This window comes from Kwoniella shivajii, chromosome 2, assembly GCF_035658355.1.
Source record: "Kwoniella shivajii chromosome 2, complete sequence".
NCBI lineage: Eukaryota > Fungi > Basidiomycota > Tremellomycetes > Tremellales > Cryptococcaceae > Kwoniella > Kwoniella shivajii.
Window position 1 is genome coordinate 1,168,308 of NC_085909.1, and position 15,056 is coordinate 1,183,363.

Sequence of the window (15,056 nt, forward strand, 5' to 3'; positions counted from 1 at the left end):
CGACTTGCTTTACAATATTGTGTGTATCATTTAGAAAATTGAACGAAACTTTTACCTTGTATATGATTAGTCACATCCCGAACGAGTCCTTCATGAAAATTATGCTGTTATATCTTAACTGGCAGATTGCATCTGAGTTCTGAGGACGAGCGATCAATGTATCAAAAGCGAATAAACGCGAAGGTTTGGCTGATTCCACAAACACCATGGCTGATAAACAAGACGTTGGTCCTTTGCAACAAGATATCTCGCCATATATATTATGTGCTCATTGACAAAATAAATCAAGACAGCTGGCTGTTTCTCCAATTGAGATCGGCTTTCTATGTTTACGCACAACCGTGCCTGAAAGGGATCCCTTTGTGAGATGTCCGATTAAGCCGGGTAATTCAAACTCGTTATCTGCAGCGAAAAAACAAATGACTCTGGTGTTGTAGTGAGAGTGAGGGGTTCATTACCGCTCTATTCTGATCGATAGATGGAATACAATTACATCTCATGCGAAACTCGACCCTATTTCCAGTTCATGCTTTTTCGACAAGAGGTACGAGCGTGTAAAGAGATCTCTACTCGTATTGTGCTATAGCCTATGTCTTATCTATCTGTTTATCTATCTACTCGTTAATCTATCTCTCTATCTGTGTACCCAAATCCTTATCTATCTGTGTATAGACTGCTTTGTGCATGGTCTGAATACATCTTGTTCATAATCTATAATCTATATTCGAACTTATTCAGTGTTTCGACCCGAACGAGAGAAAATCTCGAAAATGGTTAGACAAACTATACTCGCTCCACTAGCTTTACTTCCAGATGACGAAAAACCACAACCTGCAACTATCGAAATCGACTTATCTTCAGGAACTATCATTTCTGTTCAACAAGGACTGATCGAATTGGATTCTCAAGAGAATGTGCTGAAAATAGAAGATGGAAAAGTATTGTTACCAGGCCTGATAGAGTGAGTTTTAATTACTCCTCTCACGCTTTCCTGTCCTGCCCCTGCCCCTGCGCCTTGCGTCTTGCGCCTTGCGCCTTGCTTCGCGCCCCCTATCATCGCTTCTACGTCCTATTCGAAATAGTGTACGCGCTGAGTTAATCTTTCCAATAGCACACACGTTCACCTGAATCAACCTGGACGAACAGCATGGGAAGGATTCCAAACAGGAACTTTAGCAGCTATATCAGGCGGTGTAACTACGTTGATTGACATGCCATTAAATTCTATTCCGCCTACAACGACATTACACGGATTAGAAACCAAGAGGAACGAGGCGAAGAACGTTGGCGTCAATTGTGACATTGGGTTTTGGGGTGGTATCGTACCTGGAAATGCGAATGATTTGGTTCCAATGTTGGAAAATGGAGTGAAAGGTTTTAAATGTTTCTTAATTGAATCAGGTGTAGATGTGAGTTATCATTTATCTTTCTTTCTCAGAAACTGCTATACAAGGAGCATTGAACTGATTACCAAGTAAAAATCCATAGGAGTTCCCTTGTGTGGACGAGGAAGATCTGTTAAAAGCTTGTGAAGCATTAAAAGTGAATTATTTTCCGCTGAACTACATGATGATTACAAAGCTAACTATAGATCAGTCCACCAATGCTTTGATACTCTTCCACGCGGAGCTGGACGCCACACCACCTGCTAATCGACATGTCCATGATTCGACTTCATCTGATCCTTGTGCATATACGACTTTCCTTGATTCTCGACCTGAACAATGGGAAACATCAGCTTTAACACTCATCTTAAAATTCGCAAAATTATATCCATCATTAAGATTTCATATAGTCCATTTATCAGCTGCATCATCTCTACCTGCTATCCGTGAAGCTAGATCCAAAGGAATGGACAATTTGACAGTTGAAACTTGTTTCCATTATTTGTGTTTAAAAGCAGAAGAAATACCAGATAACGCAACTCAATTCAAATGTTGTCCACCAATTAGAGATGAGAACAATAGACAATTGTTGATAGAGGCTGTGTTAGATGGAACTATAAACTATATAGTGTCTGATCACTCGCCCTGTACACCAGAATTGAAAAAAGGCGATTTCTTGAATGCTTGGGGCGGTGTATCAGGTTTAGGATTAGGTTTAAGTCTCATTTGGACCGGGTTTAATTCTCACGTAGAATCGAAAATCTCGCTTGGAAGGGTGATTGACTGGATGGGTAAACACCAAGCTAATCAAGTTGGTATCGAGAATAAAGGGAGTTTGAAAGCTGGCTACAAAGCAGATTTGGTCATTTTTGATCCTGAGAAGCAGTGGGAAGTCACCACTGTGAGTAATATTCACCTGGCCCATCGATTGTCTTCGATTATTAGTCTCGCATGAAGTCTCTTGCTCTTGCTGACTGACAATTCACAAATTATTCAGGACTCCCTCTTATTCAAGAATAAAGTCTCGCCATATGTCGGCAAGACATTGAAAGGATTAGTCGAGAAAACATACCTCGCTGGTCAATTGGTATGGGATCATTCCAAAGGCATCGAAGGGACGTTAGCGTCTCAAGGACAGTTAATATAGCTTTATTCTGTGATCACGGATACTCTTGAGAGATCAAGCGGATTACAGCGAATGCCTGCATCGGTTATTGTTCATTGCTTCTACATACCATGCATTATATTTCATCCAGTGAATGTTCACGAAGTCGGTAGTCGAAATATACGACTAACAAAAGTATCAGTACACAGTTCACCCAATCGAATGCTTTGTATAGCTGACACGTGGCGGAGTTTTCGGGATTTGCGATTCTACCATGGAATTTTGGCTGGCTTTCAACTGTGACGGGAGTAAAAGAATAAAGTGCTGTTTTTTTCACCATATGTTTTCATGACGTATAGACAGAAGGCAAATGCATGGAAACAGAAGAAGCATTGAGGAAAGAGACTGTAAGAGAACATAGAAACAAATCTACCTTTGTACTTCCACTCAAATCACAAACAAAAGCATACAAAATGTCAACCGAAGCTCAAGTAGATCTAAAAAAGACCGTTCCCGTAGAGGAGGAGAAGAAAGTCGAAGAAAAAGGTTTGAGCAATGATACGTGAGTTTGGACGAAGCTCTTGCTCATTCCAAACTTTGATCAACCGACCCCTTCAAGGCCATCTGTAACTTCAGAGATGTATGCCAGAGCTGATCAATGCGATGTGACAACTCAGTCTTACCAAATACACAACTGCCGGACAAGCTTTAGGAGATGTGTTGAAGAAGTTCATTCCTTCTGTTGCAGCCGGAAAGAAAGTCTTAGATCTTTGTATCGAGTAAGTACAGGAGAAAAACTGATCGTGCGCCGCCAAGTGGAAATGCTTATAAAGTGAAACAGAGGTGACAAGCTTGTCAACGATACTGTCGCTCCTCTTTGGAACAAAGCTAAGAACGGTGTCAAGATTGGTAAAGGTGAGTTATCATTCGAAGCATTATGGTAGTCAAGGGCGGGCTATGGAGAACGGGAAACGACGGAGGAAATGTTAGCATGAAGAATGCTTCGTTGGCTATGAGCAGAAGGACTGGGTTGGCAAAGACGAAGGGATGAGATCAGATCATGGAAAATCATGGCTAATCAATCGATATTTCAAAAGGATCCGCTTTCCCCACCTCTATCTCTGTCAACAATGTCGTCTCTCACGTTTCCCCCCTTCCTTCCGATCCCGAGATTGTCCTTAAAGATGGAGATGTAGTCAAGATAATGCTTGGTATCCAACTTGATGGATATGCCGTTACCCACGCCGAAACCATCGTTCTTTCTTCGAAAGTAGATGGAATATCAGCAGATGTAGTCAAAGCAGCATACGACGCAGCTCAAGCAGCTATGAGAACAATCAAAGTTGGAAACAAGAACTGGGACGTTACTGAAGTTGTAGATAAAGTATCAAAAGATTACGAATGTGTAGGTGTCGAAGGAATGTTATCTTGTCAACACGAGAAAAACGTAACAGATGGTAAAAAGAGAATCTTGTTGAACCCTACTCCTGAATTAAAGAGAGATCATGAGACTATCACTTTTGAAGAAGGTGAAGTGTACGGTGTCGATATCTTAGTAGTGACTGGTACCAGTGGTAAAGTAAGTCAGACCAGCTCTGTTTCCTTTCCTTTCCTCCTTTAGATTCAATTCAAAGAAGCTAGCTTACCCATTCTTGTACTCTGTCCCTACAGGCTAAAGCCGATACATCTCGAACTTCAATTTACAAGAAGGCAGACATCAACTACCAACTTAAGATGAAGACCTCCAGAGCTGTATTCTCCGAAATCCAAAAGAAAGCAGGTGCTTTCCCATTCACCTTGAGAGCCCTTGATGATGAGAAGAGAGCACGAATGGGTGTGACAGAAGCTGTTGCCCATGGTAAGTCGTACCTGCGTTGCATACTAGAATGCTGCAGCTCATCAATTGCTCTGCTCAATAGGTCTTCTCAAACCTTACGACATCGTATCAACTGCTGCCGGTACCCTTGTTGCCGAATTCTTCTTCACCAGTAAGCAATGTCTGAATGCCAACATGTGGTAATATATGTGCTGACAAATGTTTCGCAATCAAACAGTCGCCCTCCTCCCAGCCGGTCCATTGCTCTTATCACCTCAACCAGTCTGGTACTCTGCCGATAAACTTTCTACCGAAAAGAAGATTACCGACGAATCATTAGCTGCTTTAATCACTCAACCCCTCCGAGCACCCAAGAAGAAGAACAAGAACAAGGGATCGAACGGTGAGGCTAAAGCTGACGAGACCAAGGCTTAAGAGTAGCATTGTGAGATAACGCTGCGAGTCGCTCGAGATGAAGAGGGAAGATAGGATGAGCATGTTCAATAATGCAGGTCCAAAGTGGGAAGGAAGTAACATATCAAAAATGCATATTGAAATACCATTTTGCTGTTAACCGACTCTTTGTGTTGTTGTTGCCGTACTGCGAAGTACTCTGATCTCTAACATTCCATCACAAAGAAAGGCTAAGAGAGGAGAAGGAGTCTCAATCAGATGCATTTTACGTCGCATGCTGAATTTTTTTTTTTGCTGCTGGCCGGGGTGTCCGCTGTATCGTGTCTTACACGTGTATTGACATTTTGAATTTGCCACCGAAGCTCAAGCTTATCAACGCAATGACGTCCACAACAACGACGTGAATTGGTGAAATGTAACGTTGGTGTTGGTTCTTCATCTGCACTTTCGAATGTCATAAACGTCTAGAGCATTTGAAAAGGCACGATTCTGTCAGGTCGAGATGTCAAGCGTACACTTGGTAGTGCTGATACATGGGCTATGGGGTAAGCTATCCCGTCACTCTAGGAATATACGATCATGATCTGGCAATCAAAGCTCAACTTGATCTTGTGATTTGAATATAGGTTCACCGACACATTTAGCAGTAGCCAAAGAAGAACTTGAAAAGGCATGGTTAGCTCATAAGGATCATGGGAGTGAGACGAACAAAACCCAAGATGTTTCTGGACCAGATGAAGATCCAACTATAACCACTAAACTTTCGTCTAACTCTGTAGAAGGACAGGTCGGCAAAGAAAGGACAAAGGAAGATGATGAAGAAGAAAAAGATGTAGAACCAGAATTGGTTATTATGATTGCTGGAGGAATGACAAGTCAATTGACTTATGATGGTATTGATGTATGTGCTAGTAGAGTAGCATATGAGGTGAGTTTCACCTGCCAACTTCCTATTCAAGCTTTTGACACTCAAGAGATTGGTGACTGCTTGAGCGTTGTATACTGACCATTCACGGGACGATATAGGTAGATCAGAAAATACTGGAACTGGAACATGGTGGTAAGAAAGTCCACCAATTCAGCTTGGTGAATTTCCGTCTGTCTCGATTCATTCGCTTTATGCATTGCTCTAAGACTTGTCTGTAAAGGCTAACATCGTATGATAGATGGGTTATTCTCTTGGAGGACGTAAGCGATTTTTCATTCTACATCATACTTTGAAGTAGTAACTAGACTGCAAAATTAGTGGTAGCTCGATATCTAGTTGGACTGTTACATTCCCGACAACCATCTTTCTTTGATATACATCATCCAGTCTCATTCTCAACCATATCATCTCCTGTAAGGATATAATCTCTCTTCTTTTCCTGGCTTAACCAAGGAAGAAGGTCAAGCTGACGTTGATACTTGTGATAGCATTATGGTATACCGAAATACAGTTAGTCGATGGCTCATCCACTCTGGCATGTCTTCTGCACCATCACTGATATCAATCCGTGAATCAGACACTTTGCTGTCAACCGTATTGGGCTTTTTAGGCGCTAGGGTGATGTCGAGATCAGGTGAACAGATGTGGGTGAAGGATACATACTCGGATGAAGATCAAAGACCTTTGCTAGAAATCATGGCTGATCCACGTGAGTATTACCTATCTTGATTCACCCATCTCCGAAAATCATGGAGGTCCCAGAATGCCCCAAGCTAATAATGAACGTATTCTGAAGGAGGAATATTTTATCAAGGGCTAGAACAGTTTGATAGATTAGATATATACGCCAGTGCGTGAGTATAAGTCTCTGATCAAGTTCTGATGCTCTCAAGTCGTGTCCCCACCATACTCTCCTTTATCTCCCGTCACTCCGTTTCCTTCCTACCAAGTCAAGAGCTGAGCGGAGGTCTACTATGTGACGGATATAGGGTAAACGACCACTCAGTTCCATACCCTACAGCAGCTATCGAACCAACAGATCACTTCGCACAATGGGGAGAAAAGAATCTCTCCATTGAATCAAATGAAGATGGTATCATTCAGTCGTGGTCATCTACCAATAATGCCAACGGAGAGGCGTATGAAAAACCCAAAACCTCAAAAGCAAAAACGAAGAAAAGATTTGGAATGAAGGTTGGAACGTTACCTCCTGTTTTGAGATACAGGTTCCCTTTCAATTATGTGAGCATAATCATGTCACGAAAACGAAATACAAATGAGATTGAGAGTGTCAAGAGTAACTGTTGTGGTGTAGATCATCTTGGCTTTATTCCCTATCATGTTACCTCTCATCGTAGTCCTTATGTGAGTCATCGTTCTCAAATTTCCCTCATCCTATATCGCGCTCGGTTAGGTTCGTTCAGTGGCTGCTGTTGTACAGAACGTAACCGCCGTACGCAGAGACGTCACCTGACTATTTGACTCTAGTCTCACTCGACAATCATTGGATACTAGAAGATCAAAACGACGACTTCAACAGCTCTCTCAAACTTCTTCGGGAGGTTCACATTCACCTGTACCATCTTCGGGCGGATTATCCATTCAAGCTTTACGTGATGGTATAAGAAGGATTGAAAGATCACTAGAGAACGATCTTGTCGAAACAGTTGAAGATTCACCTAGTCTATTCAAAGTTGATCACCATCATCTCCAACACGGGACTGCGAACTCACTAGATGATCATGAAGTTGGTGGTGATGATGATCTCCAAGTTCAACTGAAAGATAGTCAACTCAGGATGTGTTTGTGGTTGAACCAATTACCCCTGAAGAAACATCTCGCATTTTGGCCGGAAATTTCAAATGCTCATGCGACGGCTATAGTCAGGTGAGTGCCATCTACTCGATATCCGCAATCAGATGTACGATGGTCCGACTGATTACTATCATTCCAACAGAGATCCTATACAATTTCCTGCGCATGAGAGAGGAAGAGGATTGATCAAGCTTTGGGCAAGCAATACTTTAGGATATGAGACAAAGGATACATAGAAGTATGAACATAGAGGCTACATTGGAATAACAAGGGTGGTTTCTCACATGCACTGTATTTTCATGACAATAAGCAACAACCAAATTGATGGAAGAACGAGTATAACTATGATGTTCAATGAAAGGTGAAGAAACAACTCTTCACGAATAACGGCGAAGACGGTACAACAAGGGGAATTTGATATGTCAAGTAACAACAATATTTCAATATACTGATAACTCCTAATCGATGTATCTAATTATCAGGACATGCTCGATATAGCTTGTACAGTAATCACTCACCTCACTGATCAAAGGTGTCCAATGATCGACCGGACCCAGTCTTGAGACCTAGATCTCGCCTTGGGGTTCAACTTCCTCTCCCTTGCTTCGGCCACTGTAGTCAGCAATATGATGTATCAGCTTCGCAACAAGCGCTAATTCAACAACACCTGTAATGGACTGCCGTCACTGACTCATCCTCCTGGTCTCTTCCTGTAACCTCATGGAAGAATTTGACGGTTTGCGTTTGAGAAGTTTGGCCATTTCTATCGTAAATCAAGTAAATCAGTATCAGCTCGTAATGCACTTGGAGTGATATAGCGAACTGACCTTTGAAGGGTGTCGGAGGACTCGCACTTGGATCTCTCTGATCAGGTAGATTTTGCATGTCAGCTGTTGTATTCTTCTAACTTATTGCGCCAGTACAGATAGTCCTACTGACTTTACCTTCGAATACCTCGATTGCTGTTTTGATCTTTCCCGATATCTTCCTTTGACTGACATCCTCCTTCTCCCCCTGAACCCGCAAAAATCCAGTGGAACAAGTTGATCGGATAGGCTCAAAGCTCCTTCCGCTAGGGTAGAATGTAGGCGGAGGTTTAACTTCTTTTTGAGTTACTGGAACATACTTTGTGTTGAGAGATCCAGTTGATCTAGATAATTTGTCCTTTTTGAGTGTGAGAGGATGAATGGTTTGTTGATGAGGTACTTTGTCAAATGTGAGTGAACTTGATCTTGATAAGGGAGGTAGATTCCAACTTGTCAATACTTCATCATATAAATGATCTTGTCCTTCTTCAAAAGAATTTTCAGGTGAGTTCCACCAGCCCACGGTGGATATCGATGGAATAGGGGACGGAGGTGCTATCGACCCGAAGTTTGGTGTAGGAGGAGTGTCAAATATGCCCTAAGCAAGACCTTATCAGACATACAGAGTGCAAAGTGTACCTTAATGGAGTGAGCTTACCTTGTCATTGCCATTGTTGACAGTCTCGTTCATCTGTAGTAGAGGAGCACCGCGGGTCATTTTCAGCGGCTGCCACGGTGCCTTGGGTGTAGAAGGAGACGTGAGTAATGAATCACTGGAATCGTTGAATGATGGAACAGCCTTTCGTCGTCGTTGTCGTCCTTGTCGTCGAATCGGTGTTACGATTAGAGATGGTGGAGTAGGTAACGGTCTTTTAGGTGAACCAGGAGTCTGCCATCCATTCCCGTTGAATTTGATCGCGGTACTACTTGTAAAGTTATCGGCAATGTTACCAGGAGGAGGTACCGTATGAAGGTCTGATCTACCGCCAACTGCGGCTCCCGTATCATGCGCACTGAGACTCGAGGGCTGATAGGGTCGTAAAGATCCCAACTCAGAAGCTGGAGGATCAAGAGGAAACCCCCCGATATCGTCATTGGTCGAATCATACGAAGAGGTAAGAGGTATATCAAACAAGGACAAAGCTTGACGAGAGTGGTTCCATTGAGAATTGTACAGCGAGTGAATCGGGGTGTGAGTGGACTGACTGAGGCGCGGAGGGTCTGAGAGGAATGTATCAGACTGCCAAGATTGCCTTGACCGCAAAGGCAGTTGAGGCGCTTCTATGGTGACGACGATCAGCTAAGATTCTACCTCTACATAGCTTTTGAGCGACCCGAACTCACTGGAATGGCTTAATTCGTCGATAGATCTATGTCGACCTGGTATTGGGACGATTTCACTCCTCAAAGGAGTCATCCTTGGACCAGTGAGATTATGTCTCAACGGTTTGATCTGATTGGATCTCCCCGGTGGGGGTACATGATCTCCTCCCTCATTGCTCTTGCCACGAGCCAACGCAATTCTCGACTCTGCCCATTCTCTTCTCTCTGAGATAGGCTTGATGAATGGACCATTCTCCCGGGTCACAGTGAATTTCTCTTTAGCTCTTGTAATCGAAAGGGCCCTTCCAATCTTATTGACCACTCCTACTGCTCTAGCTCGACGACTCTTACTTGACTCAGCTAGATATTCAATGCCTCCCATTTTGTAAGGCGACTGGGGATTCAAATCTGAAGGTGTCAGTGTCGTGGAAGGAGGCTGAGAAGTAGGGTGTGGTAGGAGATTTCTGTATCTCATAGTGGCGAGCAAGGTTGAGTGATGTTTGTGGGAGGGTATTAGTCGGATTATGGGTATAATTGATCTTGACCACGAGAGACGTTGATTTCCGAGAGCCTGGCAATATGATCATTCGAGGAGTATGTGCTTGAAGATAAGGGTGGTCACGATGAGAATGACAGAATGGAAATTGATCAATAACCACTTGCAAGTTGACTTCCTTTTATTATATTCCAAAGAAATCAGTCTCGCTTCTTGAGAGTGGTGGACAAGTCAAGTGGAGGTGGGATTACCAAAAAAGCCCCATCCGTTTCTAATGATCATTACAAATGATTACTAATCCCATCTGTGTTCATATTTGTAACGCTCATTAGAGGGATGAAATCAGAGCAACTTTCTTTTGTCGCTTATTAAAGCCGAGGTTCTAATTCTGCCGATCGTGAAATGATTTCTTGATCGTAGTTATAAACCTCACTAATTTATTAAGTTGTTTAATCTTCTATCACTGGCTCGACATAACTTCCACTCAACTACTGCTCCCTGAGAGACATTCAAAATCATTGTACTTCTTCGCGATCAAGAAATATGTCAGGACTGAGACCTTGTTCTCGACCCAACCTTTTGACTCGTATATCTTACAAACTTTATTATGTACCTCAACGCTATGCTCAAACAGCATCAATAGATTCCAATCCAGATTCGTCCTCCTCCTCGTCTTCAACACCATACTCATACTCCCGACGTCAAGTGGACAACTCTTCAGATCCACGGAAAGGTAAAGGTAAAAGTAAATCAAATCCTCTAGCGGAAACTTATCGATTTCCCGAAAAAGGTAGACTGGGTGGATTGCCTGATCCATATGAGGTAATGGCTCTAGAGAGGGGAGCCACTGAATCAGAGGTTAAGAAGCAGTGTAAGTCAAATACACACGTTACTTTCAATGCCAGAAGACAGAATAGCGAGCGATTTACAAACAAGCTAGAAAGGGGATGACCAGTCGAGATGCGAAGAATGGGTACCCACGATGTCCCGTTCAAAGACGATGTGATGGAGTGAAAAGAGGGTTATCAATGAAACGAAGTGGTTCTTCAGCTAAACCATATAACATTAAAGACTACAAATTAGCCTTACTATTACATCCTGATTCATCGCATCCTTCTTCGTCGCACGATCATTTCGCAATTCTCAATCGAGCTTATACGTTATTATCAACCCCTTCATCCCGAAACTCATACTTGAAAACCGGTTATGGATGGAACCTACCTTCTCAAACGCCTAATAGGCCACCAGGGGATTATGGTATGCACGATGAGATAATGAGACGTGCAAGAGGAGGAACATCGAATTGGGAAAAAAGGAAATATAGAGATTCAGATGCTGGAAAGGGTGCTTGGGGTGGATTTGATGGAACTCAAGGTTGGAAACCTTATCATGATCATAATATGGGTTTCAACACAAACGTCAATGGAACTGGAGAAGCTCGATATATGAGTAACCCTAGATTCTTATTTGTTTTGGGTATCGTAGTGAGTCGTCCATCTCTTCTCTGACTGAAATAACAAGGGAAATAATTCACACATTAACATATGTGTTGTAATGGAGACACCTTTTTCATCAAATGAAGATCAGTCGCTGATACTCCACTCCATACAGGGCTCATCAATAGCTTGGATGCAATATCATCGTCTAGGATCAGCGACTGAAACTCATCGCGACTTACTGAACAGGCAGACTGCAGAGTAAGTGCAAGTCAAACCTCTGTAATCAAATACCAGCTATCTAAAGAAGGCGAATGAACCTGCTTTACACGCCAGCTAACTAACCACTTTACAATGATTAGTGCATCTCACGCATTGGCTCAGGCAAGATACGAAGCTGCTATACATGGGAAAACTCGTCGAGAACAGATACGCCGTAGAGTAAGAGAAGCTGAAATAATGAAAGAATTGGAAAAGGTCGAAAGCGGTGAAATTAACCACCACCTACCAGCTATTGAAGGTCCAAGATGAATCAAACCCTGTAGTCGTCGGATTCGGCTCCATGTAGCACATTAGAAGTTCTTGGCTCGGAAAAGGATGTAATAACGATATGATTATTGTTGTACGTCATGTAACATTGAAAGAATCTTGAACAAGAATTACAACTATGCATTGTAATCTTACGCTATATGATCAACAATACTGAAAGGAGAATTAGACAAGGATAGAAGTTGGTATTATATGGTATGTTCGACTCAGATGTTTGAGATGATTTAGCATAAGTTTGACAAGGTGTTCTAACGCAACGATTTCTGTTATTAGTACTGACACCCGCCTTGAAAGGAGTGTACTCACCCATGTGGTTTGGCTGTTATCGGACTTGGGATCCATCCTGTGAAATTAACTTTCAGTGCGATTTCATGCAACGTATCCTTGAGAACAGCAGGTCCACATCCACTCACCATACGTTATGCCAGTCTGCATCGACCAATCTGCCGCTTGTTCAGTCTTCCAACACCACACTACATATCCCGACTACGACATTGGAGGCATAATGCCGCGAATAATCAGCAAAGCTTCCATTTCTCAAGATTCAGACCGAATGATAGTACTCGAGTACAATGCCGATTGAGAAGTCAGACTGAAGATGGGAGGTCTGTAATTATAAATGTCACTTACAGCTTGCTCATAAACCCAACTCTGAATCTCGAAACTTCTAGCCAGATAATCCACATATTCAGCGGAGAATTTTGAAGGATCCGATCCTGTTTTCGCACTACAATCACCTGGAAATTGGAGTCTTATGAACAGGTAGACCCACTATATCAGCGAACTCCACCGTATACGAGGAGCGTATCATTGTTCGCTCACGCTTTTGATGTATTTAGGGTATTATCGTACCTCGCTCCTCTACCTCTTCCGTTCAACCAAAATGCACAATCTGTATTTGCCGCTATATCATACCACACATTCAGCGATCCTGATCCCAGGTTGAGATAATAGCTGATCAAGATACTTACGTGTGAACTCGCCTACTATTGTCCAATGGATATTGTTCGATTGTCGAAGATAATCTGCTTGACCACAGTACCAATCTAGATTGGCGTTATAACCCATCGAAAGTAGATTCAGGTCGAACCTGAAATATGAACGAGATTTAGCTCATAGCTCCCATCAGAAGAAAAGTGAGAATTCAAGAAACTTGCATGGAGTATATATGCTATTCAACGTTGTCGCCGAAACCGAAAACCAGTCAGCTCTTCATAATCACAAGCAGGTCTACTTTTGACATTTTTGGGGACTTACAGTATCCATAGCGACATCATGATAATCAGGTTCTTGCATAAACCCTTCCCAGACACCTAAACCTTGATATGCTTGATCTAAAGCCACAGCTATCCTTTTCCCATTTGATGATCCTCTTATACTTTGATATGCAGCTTGATAAAATGATTTAAGTATGTTCACTTCATTTGCATTATATGGGAACGGTTCATTAAGGACCTCAATAGCGACAACCGAATTCGAGTATACATCTTTCGTGAATTCGCTTGTTAAGATTTGGATTGCTGTTAAAGTTCTTGAAATGTTTGTATCGTTATAAAACCATTCTCGGACATTGCGAAATCCACTATTATCCCATCCATTCTGTCCTCCCGGTGCACCGTGAAGATCTATCATCACCTATCGAATAAATGATCGAGGAGAGATCAGCCATGACTTCTAACGGACCGGTGAAAAACCTCATTACACCGTGGGTGGAAGGGATACATGATGGTCACATATCCTGTCTCCATATCTGTCTCACTAATGTTTGAACTCCTTTCTTACTCACCTTCAAGTTTAGTTTGGCAGCCCACTTCACAGCCATTTTCAGGTACTCGTACGCTCCTATAAACACAGACAACGCTTAACATTAGCGGGCTTTTCCCCTGGCGAAGCTTCCTGCACAAAAGAAAAGACATGACGGACTCACCGATAAGATATGGTTCTCCATTTTCAAGCGGTATGATTGACCAGACTATCTCATTTCCCCCGACAATCAATTCTCATTCACCTTTTCGTATGTGTAGTGGTTGGATTGGTATGAGAAACACTCACACCCTATTTGTATACGTATAGTATTTAATCCGACAGCTGCTATACTAAATCAACTTGATTTTAGCCAACTTGATGCTATTTTCATTCTGTTCGTAATGTGGTGTGTATCAGAATTTTGAAACTTACTCTTTCAGTTCTGCATATTGAAACCATGTATTCCAATGTTGTTTGATTTCTCCCATTGTATCATTTTGATATCCCATATAAACTCCATAACTCCATTCGTCCACTACCCATTCTGGTTTATCTCTGAACAGAGAGGGTGTTATCCAGGGCTATCAATCCATCATATAGGTCAAGGTAAATCAAATCAGGAATGTGATGAGGGGAAAGTACCGAGTTGAAGCATAACGTGAAGCTTCGTTAGTACTATACTCGAGTATCGATCTGGATTTTCCCGCTCAATATCCTTACCTCTAATACCAACCTACAAAGAAATCCCAGTCACATTTCAGTGTCGATCTTTTGTTTCAGTGAAAATCACTTACCATCCACCTGTGTTCACTCCTCTCATGGGTTCATGACCCCACGTAAAGCCCTGATCATCCTGTCTACTCGACAACGGTATCGTATTTCTTAATCTTGGTACCGTACCTCTGTCTCTATATGTCGGCGAGGCCTTTATTGTACCCAGTACAAGTGAAGTGAAGATCATAGAGACCAATCTCATAATTGAAGCAGCCGGTCTATACCAAGCAAAACAAGTCGATATTACAGTTGTTGTAAACGAGAGGTAGACTAGATTAGAGAGTTATTATGTGACAAAGTTCTTCTTGGGACAGGAGAACCCAAAATATCCATTGCATGAAGATCACACTTTACCATGCCTTTCAGGATCATCATCACAAAACCTTCTCTTCTACGTGTGTGCAGCATGTATATCCCTATTGTCCGTTAGTTCCGGTTGTTCTGACAGGGGTGTGTGTGCGCA

General features: G+C 42.3%; 6 protein-coding genes across 6 annotated transcripts; 4 read left to right on the forward strand and 2 right to left on the reverse strand.

Annotated features, from left to right (window-relative positions):
- Nucleotides 1-770: 770 nt before the first annotated feature.
- IL334_001790 (allantoinase) lies at nucleotides 771-2,532 on the forward strand (the record flags this gene model as incomplete). The annotated part of the gene is made up of 5 exons (XM_062933543.1): nucleotides 771-961; nucleotides 1,112-1,409; nucleotides 1,489-1,542; nucleotides 1,597-2,286; nucleotides 2,383-2,532. The coding sequence occupies 5 exons, from the start codon at nucleotides 771-773 to the stop codon at nucleotides 2,530-2,532; spliced, it is 1,383 nt and encodes a 460-aa protein (XP_062789594.1).
- Nucleotides 2,533-2,963: 431 nt separating this feature from the next.
- On the forward strand, nucleotides 2,964-4,741 carry IL334_001791 (DNA-binding protein, 42 kDa; the record flags this gene model as incomplete). The annotated part of the gene is made up of 7 exons (XM_062933544.1): nucleotides 2,964-3,052; nucleotides 3,168-3,269; nucleotides 3,332-3,405; nucleotides 3,588-4,069; nucleotides 4,162-4,348; nucleotides 4,410-4,478; nucleotides 4,545-4,741. The coding sequence occupies 7 exons, from the start codon at nucleotides 2,964-2,966 to the stop codon at nucleotides 4,739-4,741; spliced, it is 1,200 nt and encodes a 399-aa protein (XP_062789595.1).
- Nucleotides 4,742-5,222: 481 nt separating this feature from the next.
- On the forward strand, nucleotides 5,223-7,699 carry IL334_001792 (uncharacterized protein; the record flags this gene model as incomplete). The annotated part of the gene is made up of 12 exons (XM_062933545.1): nucleotides 5,223-5,265; nucleotides 5,347-5,648; nucleotides 5,747-5,806; nucleotides 5,887-5,908; nucleotides 5,967-6,061; nucleotides 6,137-6,158; nucleotides 6,226-6,357; nucleotides 6,445-6,502; nucleotides 6,638-6,890; nucleotides 6,964-7,013; nucleotides 7,137-7,535; nucleotides 7,606-7,699. The coding sequence occupies 12 exons, from the start codon at nucleotides 5,223-5,225 to the stop codon at nucleotides 7,697-7,699; spliced, it is 1,530 nt and encodes a 509-aa protein (XP_062789596.1).
- A 290-nt stretch (nucleotides 7,700-7,989) lies between these two features.
- IL334_001793 (uncharacterized protein) lies at nucleotides 7,990-10,067 on the reverse strand (the record flags this gene model as incomplete). Its single annotated transcript, XM_062933546.1, has 6 exons — nucleotides 7,990-8,075; nucleotides 8,155-8,226; nucleotides 8,291-8,327; nucleotides 8,403-8,867; nucleotides 8,928-9,550; nucleotides 9,614-10,067. The coding sequence occupies 6 exons, from the start codon at nucleotides 10,065-10,067 to the stop codon at nucleotides 7,990-7,992; spliced, it is 1,737 nt and encodes a 578-aa protein (XP_062789597.1).
- Nucleotides 10,068-10,631: 564 nt separating this feature from the next.
- Nucleotides 10,632-12,055, forward strand: IL334_001794 (uncharacterized protein; the record flags this gene model as incomplete). Its single annotated transcript, XM_062933547.1, has 4 exons — nucleotides 10,632-10,959; nucleotides 11,160-11,572; nucleotides 11,700-11,785; nucleotides 11,887-12,055. 4 exons carry the CDS (start codon nucleotides 10,632-10,634, stop codon nucleotides 12,053-12,055), a joined length of 996 nt encoding a protein of 331 aa, XP_062789598.1.
- Nucleotides 12,056-12,375: 320 nt separating this feature from the next.
- Nucleotides 12,376-14,795, reverse strand: IL334_001795 (uncharacterized protein; the record flags this gene model as incomplete). Its single annotated transcript, XM_062933548.1, has 13 exons — nucleotides 12,376-12,416; nucleotides 12,487-12,559; nucleotides 12,704-12,824; nucleotides 12,896-12,977; nucleotides 13,045-13,163; nucleotides 13,231-13,244; nucleotides 13,331-13,708; nucleotides 13,860-13,915; nucleotides 14,001-14,045; nucleotides 14,126-14,169; nucleotides 14,252-14,400; nucleotides 14,540-14,552; nucleotides 14,614-14,795. The coding sequence occupies 13 exons, from the start codon at nucleotides 14,793-14,795 to the stop codon at nucleotides 12,376-12,378; spliced, it is 1,317 nt and encodes a 438-aa protein (XP_062789599.1).
- Between the last annotated feature and the right edge of the window lie 261 nt (nucleotides 14,796-15,056).